At 41.5% G+C, this 16477-nt stretch overlaps 1 protein-coding gene across 1 annotated transcript in view; it reads left to right on the plus strand.

The window, feature by feature from the left end:
- The first annotated feature begins 406 nt into the window (after nucleotides 1–406).
- The window catches only part of cntn2 (contactin 2), a 33283-nt gene continuing 17212 nt past the window's right edge, over nucleotides 407–16477 (plus strand). The window contains exons 1-17 of the mRNA XM_084542142.1: nucleotides 407–623; nucleotides 1225–1366; nucleotides 1941–2113; nucleotides 2338–2433; nucleotides 2553–2765; nucleotides 4022–4124; nucleotides 4299–4480; nucleotides 4636–4772; nucleotides 6304–6433; nucleotides 6947–7097; nucleotides 7630–7757; nucleotides 8871–9046; nucleotides 9545–9665; nucleotides 10548–10706; nucleotides 12361–12510; nucleotides 15544–15614; nucleotides 15961–16195. Coding sequence (XP_084398268.1) covers nucleotides 563–623; nucleotides 1225–1366; nucleotides 1941–2113; nucleotides 2338–2433; nucleotides 2553–2765; nucleotides 4022–4124; nucleotides 4299–4480; nucleotides 4636–4772; nucleotides 6304–6433; nucleotides 6947–7097; nucleotides 7630–7757; nucleotides 8871–9046; nucleotides 9545–9665; nucleotides 10548–10706; nucleotides 12361–12510; nucleotides 15544–15614; nucleotides 15961–16195 — 2428 coding nt within the window. The 5' untranslated portion in view covers nucleotides 407–562. The remainder of the gene's footprint in view (nucleotides 624–1224; nucleotides 1367–1940; nucleotides 2114–2337; nucleotides 2434–2552; nucleotides 2766–4021; nucleotides 4125–4298; nucleotides 4481–4635; nucleotides 4773–6303; nucleotides 6434–6946; nucleotides 7098–7629; nucleotides 7758–8870; nucleotides 9047–9544; nucleotides 9666–10547; nucleotides 10707–12360; nucleotides 12511–15543; nucleotides 15615–15960; nucleotides 16196–16477) is intronic.

Consider the following 16477-nt stretch of genomic DNA (forward strand, 5'->3'; position numbering starts at 1 on the left):
AATAACAATAAAGACATTCTATTCTATTGTTGTGGTAAATATATCAGACTTTAGGGCTAAGGGGTGGTCCAGAGTCACCTGAGCCAGCTTTAACTATAAGCTATAAAAAAGAACGCTTTTAAGGCTGACCTAAACTTAAAATGTAGAGATTAGAGAGACGAATCCTATAGCTGAAGGGTGCACATCCTGTTTTACGTTCAGAAACAGAAGTATGCCTGTATTTTCAGAGCAAAGTACTTTTAGGGTGATATGGTATGAATGTTTATTTCTGATTTCAGATTTAATTCTGTTCTTTAAGGGCCTTGTCTGCCCTGTAAGGACAGAAACCTTTTGAAAAGAAAGTGTGGTAATGATCATTGTTATTATTAATACAGTATATCATATCTTAGTTTACCGATGTTATTAATGCAAAGCTTAACACAAACATTGAATGTGTCAGAATATTTTATTGTACTCTGAGTATTCATGAATCGTCTTGTCCTCTTTTCTGCACAGTTTGGACTCACTGTGAGACGAAGGTGAACAGGTTTCCATTTTGGCTTCAGGTCTGTTTCTGATCCAGATGATGGAGCTCTTGCTGTGTCTGCTGGTCCTTAGCTCAGTAATCCTGAAGGAGGCTGTCGGTAAGTTACTCCTTAACACTTGTTGGTGCTGATAATGAACAACTGATTAAGGTTTGTTATAGCTCAGGGGAGGTTTAAAGGAGAATTACCGTTTTTTACAACCTGGAGCTTATTTCTGGCATAAAATACGATCGTTTACTCACCCATATAACTTTGGTGTCATTTGGAGTCGTTCGGATGATATTTAGATCCAGCGGAGCGCCGCGTATCCATATAATGGGAGTGACTGGGGCACCGAACCGCAGCCTCTAAATAACACATTATCTGCTGCGAAACTCGTTCATTTCATCAATATTTTGTTATGATATGCTAGTGCTATTCCCCGTTGAGTCCCCAGTCACTTCTACTATATGGATAAATTTGCCGCTCTGCTGGAGCTAAATATCTTCCGAACGACTCCAAATGACACAAAGTTATATGGGTGAGTAAACGATCATATTTTATGCCAGAAATAAGGTCCAGGTTGTAAAAAACGGTAATTCAACTTTAAGGAGAAATCTTATTTATGTGTTATGTTGTCATCTAGTGCTTCTTGAAATGGGGTGCACTCTATAGTTGGAAGCGCACTTTATGTTTCCTTTTTTTTTTTTTTTTTTTCCAGGTGGAGATGTGTGTGTGTCAGGTCATGACAGTGGACCTGTGTTTGAAGAACAGCCAAGTAGTGTAATTTACCCAGAGGGCCTGACTGAAGGCAAGGTTACCCTCAGTTGCCAGGCCAGAGCCAGTCCAGCGGCTTCCTATAGGTGGGTAACAATCACACACACAAACACGCACAGAAACTGCTTCACAAGGACAATGTGGCCCCACAATGTAAGTAAGAATATGCCCCCCCCAGAGCAAAATAAACAAAACAAGAACAGAGTAAAGTTAATGTCGTACTTAATCCTGAAATTCATCCTAAAATTGTTTGTGTTCACATCCACTATAGCTCATGTCGATTCTTTTCCTACTTTGAACCTAAACCAGTCTCTTCTTATGAAGTGTAGTTCCTGAGCCTTTCAGTCTTTGCATTGCTAGAAGGAGAAGGTTGTTTGTTATAGCTTGTTCATGGAGAAGTGATGTTGTCAAGTTTGAAAGCTAAGAAAGACAAATGTCAGCATCTTTCGTTTAGAGAATAGTGGATGCATTTTGTTACGTGATCAGACTGTCCTCAGTGGAGCTTATATTGCAGCACTCTCTCTTACAGGCTGCCTCTTCCACAGTATGGCTGTCTTTGTTTTCTTCCCCATTTGTCTGTCCTTTCTTCTTAATGAAATTATAAGGTATTACCTCCTGATTACTGCTTTTAATCACTTTGCCCTGTCTTTTGTCTTGCAGATGGCTTTTGAATGGCACTGAGGTCCCGCTGGGTTCGGACCGGTACACCCTAGTGGCTGGCACCTTGGTGATTAGCAGCCCTGAACCTGTTCATGACTCAGGCTCATACCAGTGTCTGGCTGTCAACCGCTGTGGAACAATCATCAGCAGAGCAGCTAATCTCAAATTTGGCTGTGAGTGAGAAAAGACCTTTGAAACATCAGCTCTGTTTGAGTTGCCTAAGTGGGCCTCTTTGGCAGAATTTCAGCAGAAGTGATGGAAGGCATTTGATAGATGAAAAAAGAGATTTCTCCACAATTAGGTTGCTACCAGCTATATTGTTACTGCATCTTTCACAGTACTTATGTGATAGTAATCTCTCTGTTTCCTTTGCTTGTCATTTACATGTTTTCTCTAGACCTCCATGACTTTCCTCCAGACAGCAGGAGCCCTCAAACAGCATATGAGGGCATAGGAACTTTCTTGGCCTGCCAGCCCCCTCTACATTACCCAGGTATCCCCTCTACTTCACAGGTTCCTATCCATACTAGGTAACCTGGATATAGTCCCTATAAATAAAGTCACTTTGTTGTAGTTTTCTTTTATTGAAAATCTAATTTTTCTCCTCTTCAGCTCTGTCTTATCGCTGGTTTATCAATGACTTTCCAAACTTCATCAAGAAGGACGACAGGCGCTGGTTTGTGTCACAGGTAACGGGGAACCTGTATCTGGCCAAAGCAGAGCTAAATGACACTGGGAAATACTTCTGCTTTACCACCATCAACATGGACATCAGCACCAAGAGCACCTTCAGCAAGGCCAACCAGATCACTGTACTGCCGGATGGTATAAAAGTTTTTCTAGCTACACCATTTGTCTTCTTATGGATGTGTATAACTCTAGTATTGTGGTATGTTATGCAATAATGATGACTGTTCGTGACAAAATGTTTCGGATGGGAAAAAAACATTTGGAGGTTAAAGGGGAATTACCATTTTTTACAACCTGGACCTTATTCTTGACATAAAACACAATTGTTTACTCACCCATATAAATTTGGTGTCATTTAGAGTCGTTCGGACGATATTTAGATCCAGCGGAGCGCCACTTATATCCATATAGTGGGAGTGAATGGGGCACCGAAACACAGCCTCTAAATAACACGTTATCTGCCGCAAAACTCGTTCATTTCACCAATATTTTGTTATGATACACTAGTGCTATTCCTCATTGAGCCCGGAGTTACCTGTTATCTATTCGCGGACGTGCAGTGGTTTGTTGTTCTTTGGCCAGCTGTTCCTCTCTCTGCCTCCGCATCCTCCTTTCAACGAGCTCCTCATCCGTATACTCTGGCTCAAAATGGTAAGGACGTCCATCATGAACAAAGTCATTGTTCAGCCATGTTGCTAAAAACTAGCAGTAGCAAATTACAGGTAAACAAGCCGACCGTTGCGGGGTATGCGCGGCGCTCAGAGATGACATCATCCAGGTCATAGGTTAGTAGGTCAATCTAGAGACCCCGGATGATGATAACAGGTAACTCTGGACTCAACGGGGAATAGCACTAGTGTACGATAACAAAATATTGGTGAAATGAACGAGTTTCGCTGCAGGTAATGCGTTATTTAGTTGCTGCGATTCGGTGCCCCAGTCACTCCCACTATATGGATATACGCGGATCTAAATATCGTCCAAACGACTCCAGATGACACCAAAGTTATGTGGGTGAGTAAACGATCGTATTTTATGCCAGAAATAAGGTCCAGGTTGTAAAAAACAGTTCCCCTTTAAAACTTACCCAAACCTTATTCACACATAAGCATGGCAGTAAACTAATGAAAGTGCTGCCTTAATCGGCAGGAGCAGGCTGGCATTCAGTGGTTCAGCCAAGGACAACATGCAGACAAGAGCAGCCAAGCCTCAAACCACATAACCTGCAATTAGTAGCTCTACCTTCTGAGCCACACTAGAGTAATGTGCACCTTGCCAGTAGTTTAATGGGCCAACAACACTAATAGGACTGTATAATAATATAAATATTGACATAGATTAGAATTTAAATGGGATTTAACCAGAATATTCACTGTTTCATATTATTTCAGCCACTCCCAGGAAGTCAGCACCAACCATTAAAGTGCGGTTCCCTGCAGAGACCTATGCCCTCGCTGGACACACTACCCAGTTAGAGTGCTTTGCTTTTGGAAAGTAAGTTTCCACCTCTGAAATTACTGCATGATCTGTTTAGAAGTTATTTGGGTCTGTTGAGATTTTCTAACATTTGCCAGTTTTTTTATTTTATTCATTTACTTACCTTCTAGTGTTTCATTTTGAAACATTCTGCCTACACATTCTATTCCCCCTGTGTTTTTCATTTTATAGTCCAGTCCCAAAACTACGGTGGAGAAAGGTGGATGGTTTGATGCCGTCCAAGGCAGGCTCCTCTGTGGAGGGCCCCACTCTTATCCTGCCAGAACTCTCCTTTGATGACGAGGGTATTTACGAGTGCGAAGCATACAACTCAGAGGGAAGTGACACATACCAGGGACGTATCAATGTACAAGGTGACAAAAGATGACACGCAGTAGCTATCCATGTTCCAACAAAGCACTCATTTTTCTCATTGATGTTTTATTGCAGCCAGTGCTTTAAATCCTGCAAATCCTCAATTATTTTCATTTGATTTCTTCTTGCTTCGTCATTTTCTCCAATCCACTAGCTCAGCCAGAGTGGTTGCAAGTTATGAGCGACTCAGAGGTGGAGATCAGCTCAAAGCTTCACTGGAGCTGTGTGGCTGCTGGAAAACCACGACCCTCTACACGCTGGCTACGCAACGGGCAGCCTCTCATCACACAGGTAACACAGGAAGACACTATTGCATGTAATATATTACCGCCACACACAACTTTGCATGGAAATAGTCACTCTCTTTACTATTACTCTTAAAACGGTTGGGAACATAGACATTATAAAGATGGACGGCGTGAAATGTGACGCCAAAGCGAGTAGAGCTCCCCCTGGTGGCTGGCTGCAGTATAGGTCATGAGCTCCAACTACTCAATGTTAGTGGGCGGGACTTGGGCCAAACTAAAAATTAAGTACAGTGTATAATCCATCATTTCCTTGTAACTGGTGGAGGAACAGCAGAGCGCAGTGTTATTTAAACGAAAACACACAGCAGTTAACATGCTATACAGTAATAGCACCGAATTGTATGTAGTAGATAGGAAGTTAGAGGACAAGAGCTCTGTGTCAGAGAAAAGAAAGTGGAGGACGCAAAAGAGAAGAGACTAGAGGACATGTGCTCAGTGCATCGTCCCCCAGCAGCCTAGGCCTATAGCAGCATAACTAAGGGATGGTTCAGGGTCACCTCAGCCAGCCCTAACTGTAAGCTTTATCAAAAAGGAAAGTCTTAAGCCTAACTGTAAAAGCAGAGAGGGTGTCTGCCTCCCGAACCCAAACTGGGAGCTGGTTCCACAGGAGAGGAGCCTGATAGCTGAAAGCTCTACCTCCCATTCTACTTTTTGAAATTCTAGGAACCACAAGTAGGCCTGCACTTTGAGATGGAAGTGATCTGTTGGGATGATCTGGTACAATGAGGTCTTTCAGATATGATGGAGCTGGGCCTTTAAGGGCCTCGTATGTAAGGAGGAGGATTTTAAATATATTCTGGATTTGACAGGGAGCCAACGAGGAGAAGCTAAAACTGGAGTAATATGATCTCTCTTGCTAATTCAAAACCTCAATAAATATCCCAAAGTTATTTCTAATTAAAGGATTATGAATGTCCTATTATACCTCCATTGGCCCCATAACTATAACTTAAGTAGTATAACTATTTATCTGCTAATGTGCTGTAAAATTTGAGTAATTTGGAAATTATTTAATTTTCTTGCTATAACTTTTAGTAATTCTGTTTCCTGTTGTGCTCTTGCGTTTTGTGTCACTTTTGGCTGAACTGACAAGTTCTCTTATCCACAACATTAACCCTGTGTTAATCTGTAGCAAGACAAATCAACCTGAACCTGAATAAAACAGACCAGTAATCCACTCAAAGCAACTGTGGTATTCTTTTTTTTTTAATTTATTTTTCTAAAGCAGAGGTTGCTGCGAAAGAGTCAGCTATAAATTATTATATTCATCCATGGAAAACTAGTAAAATCGGTTAGGTTCTTACTTTAGAAACGCACTTAGTGTAACAGGGTTGATGAAACATGCATGTACATGTTGATTATATCTGAAAAAGTACAAAAACAACATAGCCGTTTGTTCGTATCATGACCTATACAGAATTCTTTGCTTCTGTTCTTCCATCCTTTTGGCTTTCCTTAACACTTCCTTCTTTCATTCTCTATCTGCCATTACTTGTCAATCCTCTCACCTTCAGGACCGTGTTGAAGTAAATGGAGCTCATCTCAAAATCAGTAACCTAGCTCTAGAGGATTCTGGGATGTACCAGTGTGTAGCTGAGAACAAGCACGGCACCATCTACTCTTCTGCTGAGCTTAGAGTCCAAGGTAGGGAGAAGTTTTCTCTTTAACATACTGCTCACTCCGAAAGGATTGTGTTATATCTAAAGATGTATTATATGTTCCGACTCACATCAGCAAAGAGCAAAAAACGAAATTAGCACTGATGCCTCACAGCCATAAGGTCCCGGGTTCTAATCCATGGGCCGACTGGTTCCTTTCTGTGTGGAGTATGCATGTTCTCCCCGTGTCTGCGTGTGTTCTCTCCAGGTTCTCCAGCTTCCTCCCACCATCCAAAGACATGCTGGTTAGGTTCATTGGTGATTCTAAATTGGCCGTAGGTGTGAGTGTCTCTCTGTGTTAGCCCTGTGATGGAGTGGAGACATGTCCAGGGTGGACCCCCGCCTCTAGACCAATGACAGCTGGGATAGGCTCCAGCAGACCCCGCGACCCTTCACAGGAACAAGCGGTTACAGAAGATGAATGAATGAATGTTTCACTCTTCCTGAAAGTGGCAACATTCTGACTTCCTCAAGCCTCTCGTCTGTCTCTTCCCTCCAGTTCAGGCTCCAGATTTCAGGCTGAATCCAGTACGGAAGCTGATCCCAGCAGCTCGAGGGGGGCAGGTGATGATCGAGTGTCGCCCTCGAGCCGCTCCGAAGCCCAGCTTGTTTTGGAGTCGTGGAACGGAGCTGCTTACCAACAGCAGCAGGTAGGCTGGTTACTGAGTCTGTGTCAACACGTGCAGATGCTTTCCGTTTTAAAATCTAAGGAAGCAGATAGTGATTGTGACAATACACCATAATTATACTTTAAGATACCTCTGCACTGGCTTCAGCCCAGGCTGTGATGCTCTTGGGCTTTTTGTCTTGCTGCATGACTCATTCTCTGTTAAGATTCAATACACAGATAGATGTTAAAATTCACTGGTAGAATTCAGAATTCATTGATCTATCAATAATGACAAGCCGTCCTGGTCCTGATGCAGCAGAACAGACCCAAAGAGGAACATTGCCACTCCCATATTTCTTTTGCACCTCACAGATATGCAAAATTGTCTAATTTTCCTAAAAAAAACAAATAAATAAATGAACAAATAATAATATTCACCATTTGTTTGATTGGGTTCTCGTCGTCTACTTTGGGGTCATTTTTATGCAGAAATGTATAAAGTTCTGAAAGGTGCAAACTTTTTTAAGCTTCACTATGTATGCTCTGTCTATGCATTATACTTGTTTCTTCAGGGTCACAGTAACTCCAGATGGCGTCCTGTGGATCCACAACATCAGCAGGGCAGATGAAGGGAAATACACCTGCTTTGCTGAAAATTATCTGGGCAAAGCCAACAGCACTGGACACCTGTCTGTCAGAGGTACATAAACTCAACTTGAACTGTCGCGGCCGTTTTCTTTTCCTCTTTTCTTGTTATAACTCTATAGATATAGATACAGATATACAGTGTCAGTATTCGATTACATGGCAGATAAATAAGAAATTGCATCACACAAATGTTGAGGTTATGATAATAGTCTGTATTACACGATCACTTTTTAACTTTAAACTCTTCCACTAAATCAGGAATCCTTGTTATACATCTGCGTTTAAGTACTGCTCCTAGAAACGTTCTGGCAACAAACAGACCCAGATGAGTGACAGGCTAGGGTTTCCTCTTTAATTGTGTAAAGGTGAAACTGGCATAAATGAGGCATGTCTATGTAAACGGGTCTTTAAGGGTAAGAGTAATTGAAAATTCCCCAGATTTTTCACGAAGAGATAATTTTCTTTTTGCCTAAAGCAGGGGTGCCCATTATGTCGATCGTGATCGACCGGTAGATCGCGAAGGCAGTGCGGGTAGATCATGTGCCATTGAAAAAAATGTTTTAGATGTTAGTCTAAAACATTTATCTCCAAGACAAACGTTCATCTTTATTTATTTTTACTTTATATTTGCAACATGCCCTCAGTTCAGCGGCACGCAGAACTTCAACACAACTTCAACAACTCAAGACTACCGTCTTTCTTAAAGAGACACTGCTATTTTTCTAAAGGTTCAATTTTTCTTGATAAAAATAAAAACAAAGATGGATAGAGCTTTTATCACTGTAGCAACAATTAATACAATTAATATGACTTAGGATATATATATATATATATACACGGGTAGATCACTTTGACTTGGTCATTGTAAAAGTAGCTCAGAAGTCAAAAAAGTGTGGCTACCCCTGTCATAAAGTGATGTGAACTGATCAATACCAGTCTCATATGAGTGATTCAAAGAGGTGGTTCTTTTAGCTAAGCATGTATCTGGCCGCTATGGAAAACCTCTAGTCATGTTCAAGGCCCATTTATCAGATTGAAACAGCATAAACATTACATGTTGAAACATAAACATATATTTGTATGTGGTACTTACAGGATCTGTAGGTATCGTAAGACTTTTAGCCAGTCATCAGCTTGCTTTTATTTAAACTATCTCCTGCTGCAGATGCCACTAAGATTACCCTGGCACCTTCCAACGCTGACATCAATCAGGGGGAGAATGTGACTCTGCAGTGTCACGCCTCCCATGACCCCACCATGGACTTAACTTTCACATGGGCCCTTAACGGGGTCCTGCTGGACTTGGAGAACTCTGCTGGGCCGTACCACAGAGTTGCGGGGGTAAGTCCTGATATGCATGTTGAGAATGTTGTTTGGATGATTTGTTTGGTGTTGTTATGTTACCATTTGAGTTTTACTCCTTCTGCCAGTCTGTCAACTTTCAAACTGTGTTCGCTCTTTTCTAAAATGGGGGTATTACACAATGATTCGCCGATTTGAATAGTGTTGCTCGGTTCAGCACTACATCTTTTTAAGGCTAAGAAATCAAATCAGCACTCAGAAAACTAACTGTGACATACAGTTGAAGGTTTTTCTAAAAGTCTCAATAATTTCCTATAACAACTATTTTAGCAAACATTGTTAAGGTGGAAGGATGTAGTGTGTTTAATGGGAAGTATTTCCATCAGCATTTTATGCCAGAAATAAGGTCCAGGATGTAAAAAACAGCAGTTCCCCTTTAATATTATTATTATTATTATTATCTCAGACTGACTAACACAGTGCTTAAGTCATTTGCTTTGTTCTTTTTCTCATTTCACCTTACCTGTGCCCTTTCAGAAGGAAAACATTGGTGACCTGTTGATTGTGAATGCTCAGCTGAGTCAGGCAGGAATGTACACCTGCACTGCTCAGACTGTGGTGGACAGCGCCTTAGCTTCAGCTAAACTCGTGGTTCGAGGTAAGATCGGGAGACTGCTGCATTACTGTACTGACAGAAATGTGGGAAGAGACCCCTCAGTGAACATCAAGCGAAGTCAAGAAACTGTAAGATGCTGGCGATAAACAGAAAGATGATAAACAGATATTAGTGTTCTATCTTTCTTAGCAGTGGTTTTAGACTTGCCTATGCCCACAATACAGCCTGTCAGTTTTTTTCCCCAACCAGCTCATCACAAAAGTATCACTATGTCAGTGTTGTGTTTTTAGTAGGGGTGGGACAGTAACACGTTAATTACGATTAATTAATCACAAAAAAATGAACGCGTTAAGAAAATGAACGCGTTAAAAAAATGAACGCATTTAATCGCAGTTTTCATTCCAAACAACGTGGAACTTTTGTCAGTGCACGATTTCCTGCTACACCGATTACACTGATGCACACTTCAGAGCTCGGCTAACAGCTACCAAAATGGAGGAATCAGATGAAAGCACGTTGCTAGGACTGATGGAAGGCAAATTTTTTTTTTTTTTTTTAAAGTGGAAGCGTTGATAAAAGCAGGGTTTTGTGCGAATTGTACATTTTTGTTCTGAAAGTACTTAAAGTGCACTTTAACTTTAGGTCTGTTCGGTTTTGGCCAGGGATATTTTCATTCTTTTCTTTGAATTGAAATGCAATTAAATGCATTTTTCCAGACTTTAAAAGAGCTTTAGTTTACATTATTCATGTCTGTGTCTATTATGTGATTCAGTCGTCCACTAAAATCCATTTAAATTAAAAAATGTTGCTGTGTGTACTAACAGGGATTGTCATCTGAATGATGGACTGCTGATTGATCGTTAGTGGATGCACACCAAGGAGGGATTAGTTCACTTCATAGTAACTTCTTTCTCTTGTCTCCAGGCCCTCCAGGACCTCCTGGAGGTTTACTGGTGAAGAATGTAGCTGAGACGTCAGTGGAGCTCCGGTGGAGTCGTGGATATGATAACCACAGTCCCATTGGAAAATACGTTATCATGGGCCGATCATTGCTCTCATCAGAGTGGAAGAAAATGAGGACAGGTGTGTGTATTACTTGTACTGTGGAAACATGCCATACATGTGTAACAGACACAGTAATGCATTATTGATTTATGCCGCAGCTTTTGCATTTTTTTAGTTGCTGGCACCAGCATTCTGCATACAATCAAAGTTGATTAATAAAATGAGCTGAAATAACATCTGCGACAACTTAAAAAGATTTACTCAGTTTAAACAAGACTGCTCAGTCTGTGTGATTCTCAAAACAGAGAAAAAAGATGATGCAAATGATTCACTAGGATGTCGTGTGCGTTTTTTTTTTTTAGCACTTTGCGATGTGGTGGGCAACCTTGTACGACGCTAACAATGCTTTATTACTTACTGATGTTGTTCTCACAAAGTGACTGGCCTGCTGGTGATACCCTCTGTCAGCAGAGTTGCCAGATCTGGCGAGACAAATGAGCAACCAGTCCTGTGAAACAAACCCAAAACAAGCGACTTTTTTTGTCGCCCCAGGTTCCAGGGAGAGAAAAATAAATAAACTGTGTGCACGGTTTTACAGTTACGGTTACACAGTTTTGCAGAACTGTACCTACGGTGAGTGTGAATGGTTGTCTGTCTCTCTGTGTTAGCCCTGTGATAGACTGGAGACCTGTCCAGGGTGTACCCCGCCTCTCGCCCCAATGACAGCTGGGATAGGCTCCAGCAGACCCCGCGACCCTTAACAGGACAAGTGGTTACAGAAGATGAATGAATGAATGAATGAATGAATGAATGAATGTACCCACGGTACACAGTTTATTTATTTTTCTCCCCCCTGAGCTTCAGGACAATGACCACAAGAGGGAGCTAAACCACTTTTTAACATTGTTTAACATTAGAAAACAGATGGGATATCAAATATAGAATGATATATCAAGTACATTATATACACAGTAAACCTCTGATAATTAAAATAAATATCATCCTGAATTCACAAATTCTTCCTCATTGTTTAGAACGGTGCTGCATTTTTTCAAAATCTTTTTAATGTTTTTCTGCATGTTGTACGAGGTCCGCGTAGTGTGCACAGTCTGCATGTTCAGGTTGAACCTCCTAGAAACACAGGAGCTAATGAATGCAGCCATTGATTAGTGCTGTTCAAGGGGCCCCTTTTGGCCAAATGAATTTTTTTGTCCTGAAAGTCGTAAATTAAACAATTTATTTGGTTTAAAGGAATTTGTCCTTAATTAGATTAATACTACTAATAATAATAATAATACATTTTATTTAAAAGCGCTTTTCAAGGTACTCAAAGACACTTTACATAAAAGAACAACAAATCAGCAAAACAATGTGAAATAGAACACTAAAAACACAATAGACTGAGCTAAACATTAAAAGCAATTTGAAAAAGCTGTGTTTTTGTCAGAGATTTGAAGGTAGGAAGGTTGGTACAGTCGCAGATATGTTTGGGGAGAGAGTTCCAGAGGGAGGGGGCAGCTGCAGAGAAGGCTCTGTACTAATACTATACTAATACATTATCTTCAAACACACAGAGCCCTGATTTGAGAGGTACTGGGTTATGGTGAGTTTTGATAAAGTTTTGGGTGAGGGGTTGTATTAAGGAAGAAGTGGTTACAGTTAGGCTTAGGTAAGTCTTGTAGGTCTGTTTCTCTCCATATAAATAAACGCATGTCTCCTTACTGCACACCAGACCCAGTGAACATTGAGGGGAATGCTGAGTCGGCTCGTGTGACAGGACTGATGCCCTGGATGGATTATGAATTCCAGGTCATTGCCAGTAACATCCTTGGGAGCGGGGAGCCCAGCATGCCCTCCCACGTCATCCGCACACAGCAAGCAGGTGAAGTGCCACAGGTTGTTCTGTCAGGCCATAAACACAAAAAAGAGTGATTAAAATAGCAGCACCAGAGATATGTATGCTCTCGTTTATTCTTTACTACAAATCGCAGGCACCTATATTTCCCACATTGCAGCTCCACTAATCACACTTAAATGAAGAATCAGGGGTGTTATGCTAGCGGCTAATTCATCTAACTCAAGAACAACAGAGTGCTTTACCTCAGACACAACTGACTCCAGACAACTTACATCTTTGGTTGTTACGAAGGGTGATTAATGAATAACAACAGACATCAATACATTCTCTGTGGCATTGTTTCAATAATCTTCTCCAATGTCACCAGATTTATTTCCATCCAGTGTTTCATTCATGTTTCACCAAGATCTTGTATTGATGATGGGAGAGTCTGACCACTGCACAAAGCCTTCTCCAGCACATCCCAAAGATTCTCAATGGGGTTAAGGTCTGGACTCTGTGGTGGACAATCCATGTGTGAAAATGATGTCTCATGCTCCCTGAACCACTCTTTCACAATCTGAGCCCCATGAATCCTGGTATTGTCATCTTGGAATATGATCCATTGATGGAATAACCTGGTCATTCAGTATATTCAGGTAGTCAGCTGACCTCATTCTTTGGGCACATAATGTTGCTGAACCTAGACCTGAGCAACTGCAGCAACCCCAGATCATAGCACTGCCCCCACAGGCTTGTACAGTAGACACTAGGCATGATGGGTGCATCACTTCATCTGCCTCTCTTCTTACCCTGATGCCCCCATCACTCTGGAACAGGGTAAATGTGGACTCATCAGACCACATGACCTTCTTCCATTGCTCCAGAGTCCAATCTTTATGCTCCCTAGTAAACTGAAGCCTTTTTTCCAGTTAGCCTCACTGATTAGTGGTTTTCTTAAGGCTACACAGCTGTTCAGTTCCAATCCCTTGAGTTCCCTTCACATTGTACGTGTGGAAATGTTCTTACTTTCACTATTAAACATAGCCCTGAGTTCTACTGTTGTTTCTTTTCGATTTGATTTCACTAAACGTTTAAGTGATCGCTGATCACCATCAATCAGGATTTTGTTCCGACCACATTTCTTCCTGGAAGACGATGGTTCTCCACTATCCTTCCAATTTTTAATAATGCGTTGGACAGTTCTTAACCCAGTTTAAGTAGTTTCTACAATCTCCTTAGATGTTTTCTCTGCTTGATGCATGCCAATGATTTGTAGCCTGGATACCAGACACTCTGACTTCGCAGAGAGTCTGGCCTAGCTCCATTGGCAAACGTTTATTTCCTGGTGGGAGGGCACAGTTTGAGGTTTAAAATCATCGGAGTTCCTTTAACCAATCACTAACGTTTGGTAATGACGTATGTTATGCGCCGGAGCCTTCCGGCTCTGCTGCCTCGTACTTCCGCTTTCAAGAACGCAACAAGTAAACAAATCGCTACTCTACCATCCCCCATTGCAATTAAGGACGCGAAATTGGAATAAAAGTGCTGTAATGCCAGGAAGCATATCCACAACGGAGCGAATGGCTTCGAGTATATCCGTCTCCGTTCGTGTAAACTAGTGATGTGTCGGTCGCGAACGAGACGGCTCTAAGAGCCGGCTCTTTGAAGTGAAGGACGGGAGCCGGCTCTTCATTGGGAGCCGATTTAGTTTTTTTCTTTCTTTTTTTTTTTTCCTCCGCTTGTTTTGGTGAAAGCCACACAGTGATTGGTCAAGATGTGTGGCGACAACTGCAGTGTCCACACAAAGAGCAGTAGGGGCGGGGGAAAGGGAGGGTCAGACACACACAGCAGTGAGCACACACACACACACACGGAGGAAGACAAGAGAGCGAGAGAGAGGAGGAAAGAGCGAACGAGAGAGAGAGAGAGAGAGAGAGAGAGAGAGATAGAGAGAGAGGACGAAAGAGCGAGAGAGAGAGAGAGAGAGAGAGAGAGAACGACGAAGAAACGGTGAGAAAATGAGCGACAGCAGCAGGAAACGTAGTAAAATTTGGACCCATTTCAATGTTATAAGCAGCTCAAATGCTTCAATGTAAATAGTCCATCTTCTTGCACATGTGGAACCAGTGAATTTTCTGTTTTGTTTGTTTTGTTTTTTAAACTGGTGAAAAAAGGAGTTTTGAGCCCTGGATGGGTCTTTGTTTTTTATAGCATACTTTATAGTTTATTTATTTTTTTATTCTCTGTTAAAAAAATTTATTCTCTGTTCAAGTTTGAGTGTGTTCAGTTGCTAAATAAAGCCATATAAATGATAAATATTTGATATAGTGTATGTTTTTTACATTAGTAATTCATTTTACACATAGTTTTGCATTATTTTTGGTGATAAATATACTTTAAGCAACAGAAAATCTGAGGAGGCACTTGGGAGCCGAAAGAGCCGGCTCTTTTTAGTGAGCCGAGCCAAAAGAACTGGCTCTCCAAAAAGAGCCGGAATTCCCATCACTAGTGTAAACATTTCAAACTCGGCGCGCAACTGAAACGTAATCGCTCTCAGACCCGCCCTCTGTTCGCTGATTGGTTCGCCAACCAGTTGGCCGGAGTAAACGTTAGCGGATCAAGCTATTCCAGACGGAGTACTGTAGGGAATGCAAATGAGCGGAAGTACGTGGGCAGGCGGAGCCAGGCTAAATGATTTGCCCCTTCTCAAACAAACTAACATCTTTTCCACGACCACAGGATGTGTCTTTAGACATGGTTGTTGAAGAAATGAGAAGCTACTCATTGCATCAGTTGGGCTTAAATAACTTGTTGCCAGCTGAAAGATAATCACCCATGCAGTAATTATCCAGTAGGAGGCTCCTACCTGTTTGATTAGTTAAATCCAGGTGGAGACTTTTTTTTGGGGCAGGCTGTCTATTAATAATCTCAGACATCATCAGAAAACACACAATGTTCATTTTTCACACCAGCCAGGGATTTTCCACCCTTACTACTGCTAATAACACTGTGTATTCATCTAATTTTGGTTATCATTGATGAATGAATTAATGAATTACCATATTTGCCCTTCAGCTCCCACAGTGGCCCCAAGTGGACTTGGAGGTGGAGGAGGAGATCGCAGTGAACTCACTGTTACCTGGACGGTAGGTGGATAACCAATAGTGTATTGTACACATACATTATAGCATACTGCACTCCAGCTTTTGCATTTTTTTGTGCTTATCCCACATTTATTTGGGCTTTTCTGTTTGGTTGCAGTGGTTCATTCCCATCTACGATCTGTCTGCGAAGATTCTCATTTATGTAGTGCATGGTTTATCTAAAAGACAAAGCTAAAACAAAGGCAACAGAATTATAGAGGCCTCTTGGATGAGTGGTGAAATGTTCAAGAAAACAAGTTCAGCTGCCTTGATTTTACACTTAAAATGAAAAGAAATCAAATGATAGACTTGAAGAAGTTTACATTTTATTCTTTCCTGAATTCCCCAGCCTATGGCCAGAGAGTACCAGAATGGTGATGGCTTCGGCTACATACTGGCATTCAGGAAGCAAGACACATCTTTGTGGACAGAAGTGCGAATTCCCCACGTGGAGTCATCTGGATACGTCTACTACAACAACACCATGATGCCATACAGCCCATTTGAAGTCAAGATCAAAGCTTATAACCGCAGAGGAGAAGGTCCATTTAGCCAGATTGCTGTAGTCTACTCTGCAGAAGAAGGTGAGTCCAGTATTCGCCGCTGAAGTCCACTGAACTCACTGTCATGTTCATGAAACCTGTTTGATATGACTCTAGCTTTGGGACATTGATCATTATTATACTGGAAATAGCCATTAGAAGAGTGGAAAGAAGAGTGAAGCCCGGACTGTTGACACAATGCAGGATGGATGGATTGGTGCTGTTGATGCCACATTGTGAAGTGGCCATTAGCAAACTCAGCAGAAATTATATTTAACAGACCAGACTATGTGTCCCTAGTTTTAAGTGCTTGATTTGAAACTG

The sequence above is a fragment of the Chelon labrosus genome, assembly GCF_963514085.1.
Source record: "Chelon labrosus genome assembly, chromosome: 4".
NCBI lineage: Eukaryota > Metazoa > Chordata > Actinopteri > Mugiliformes > Mugilidae > Chelon > Chelon labrosus.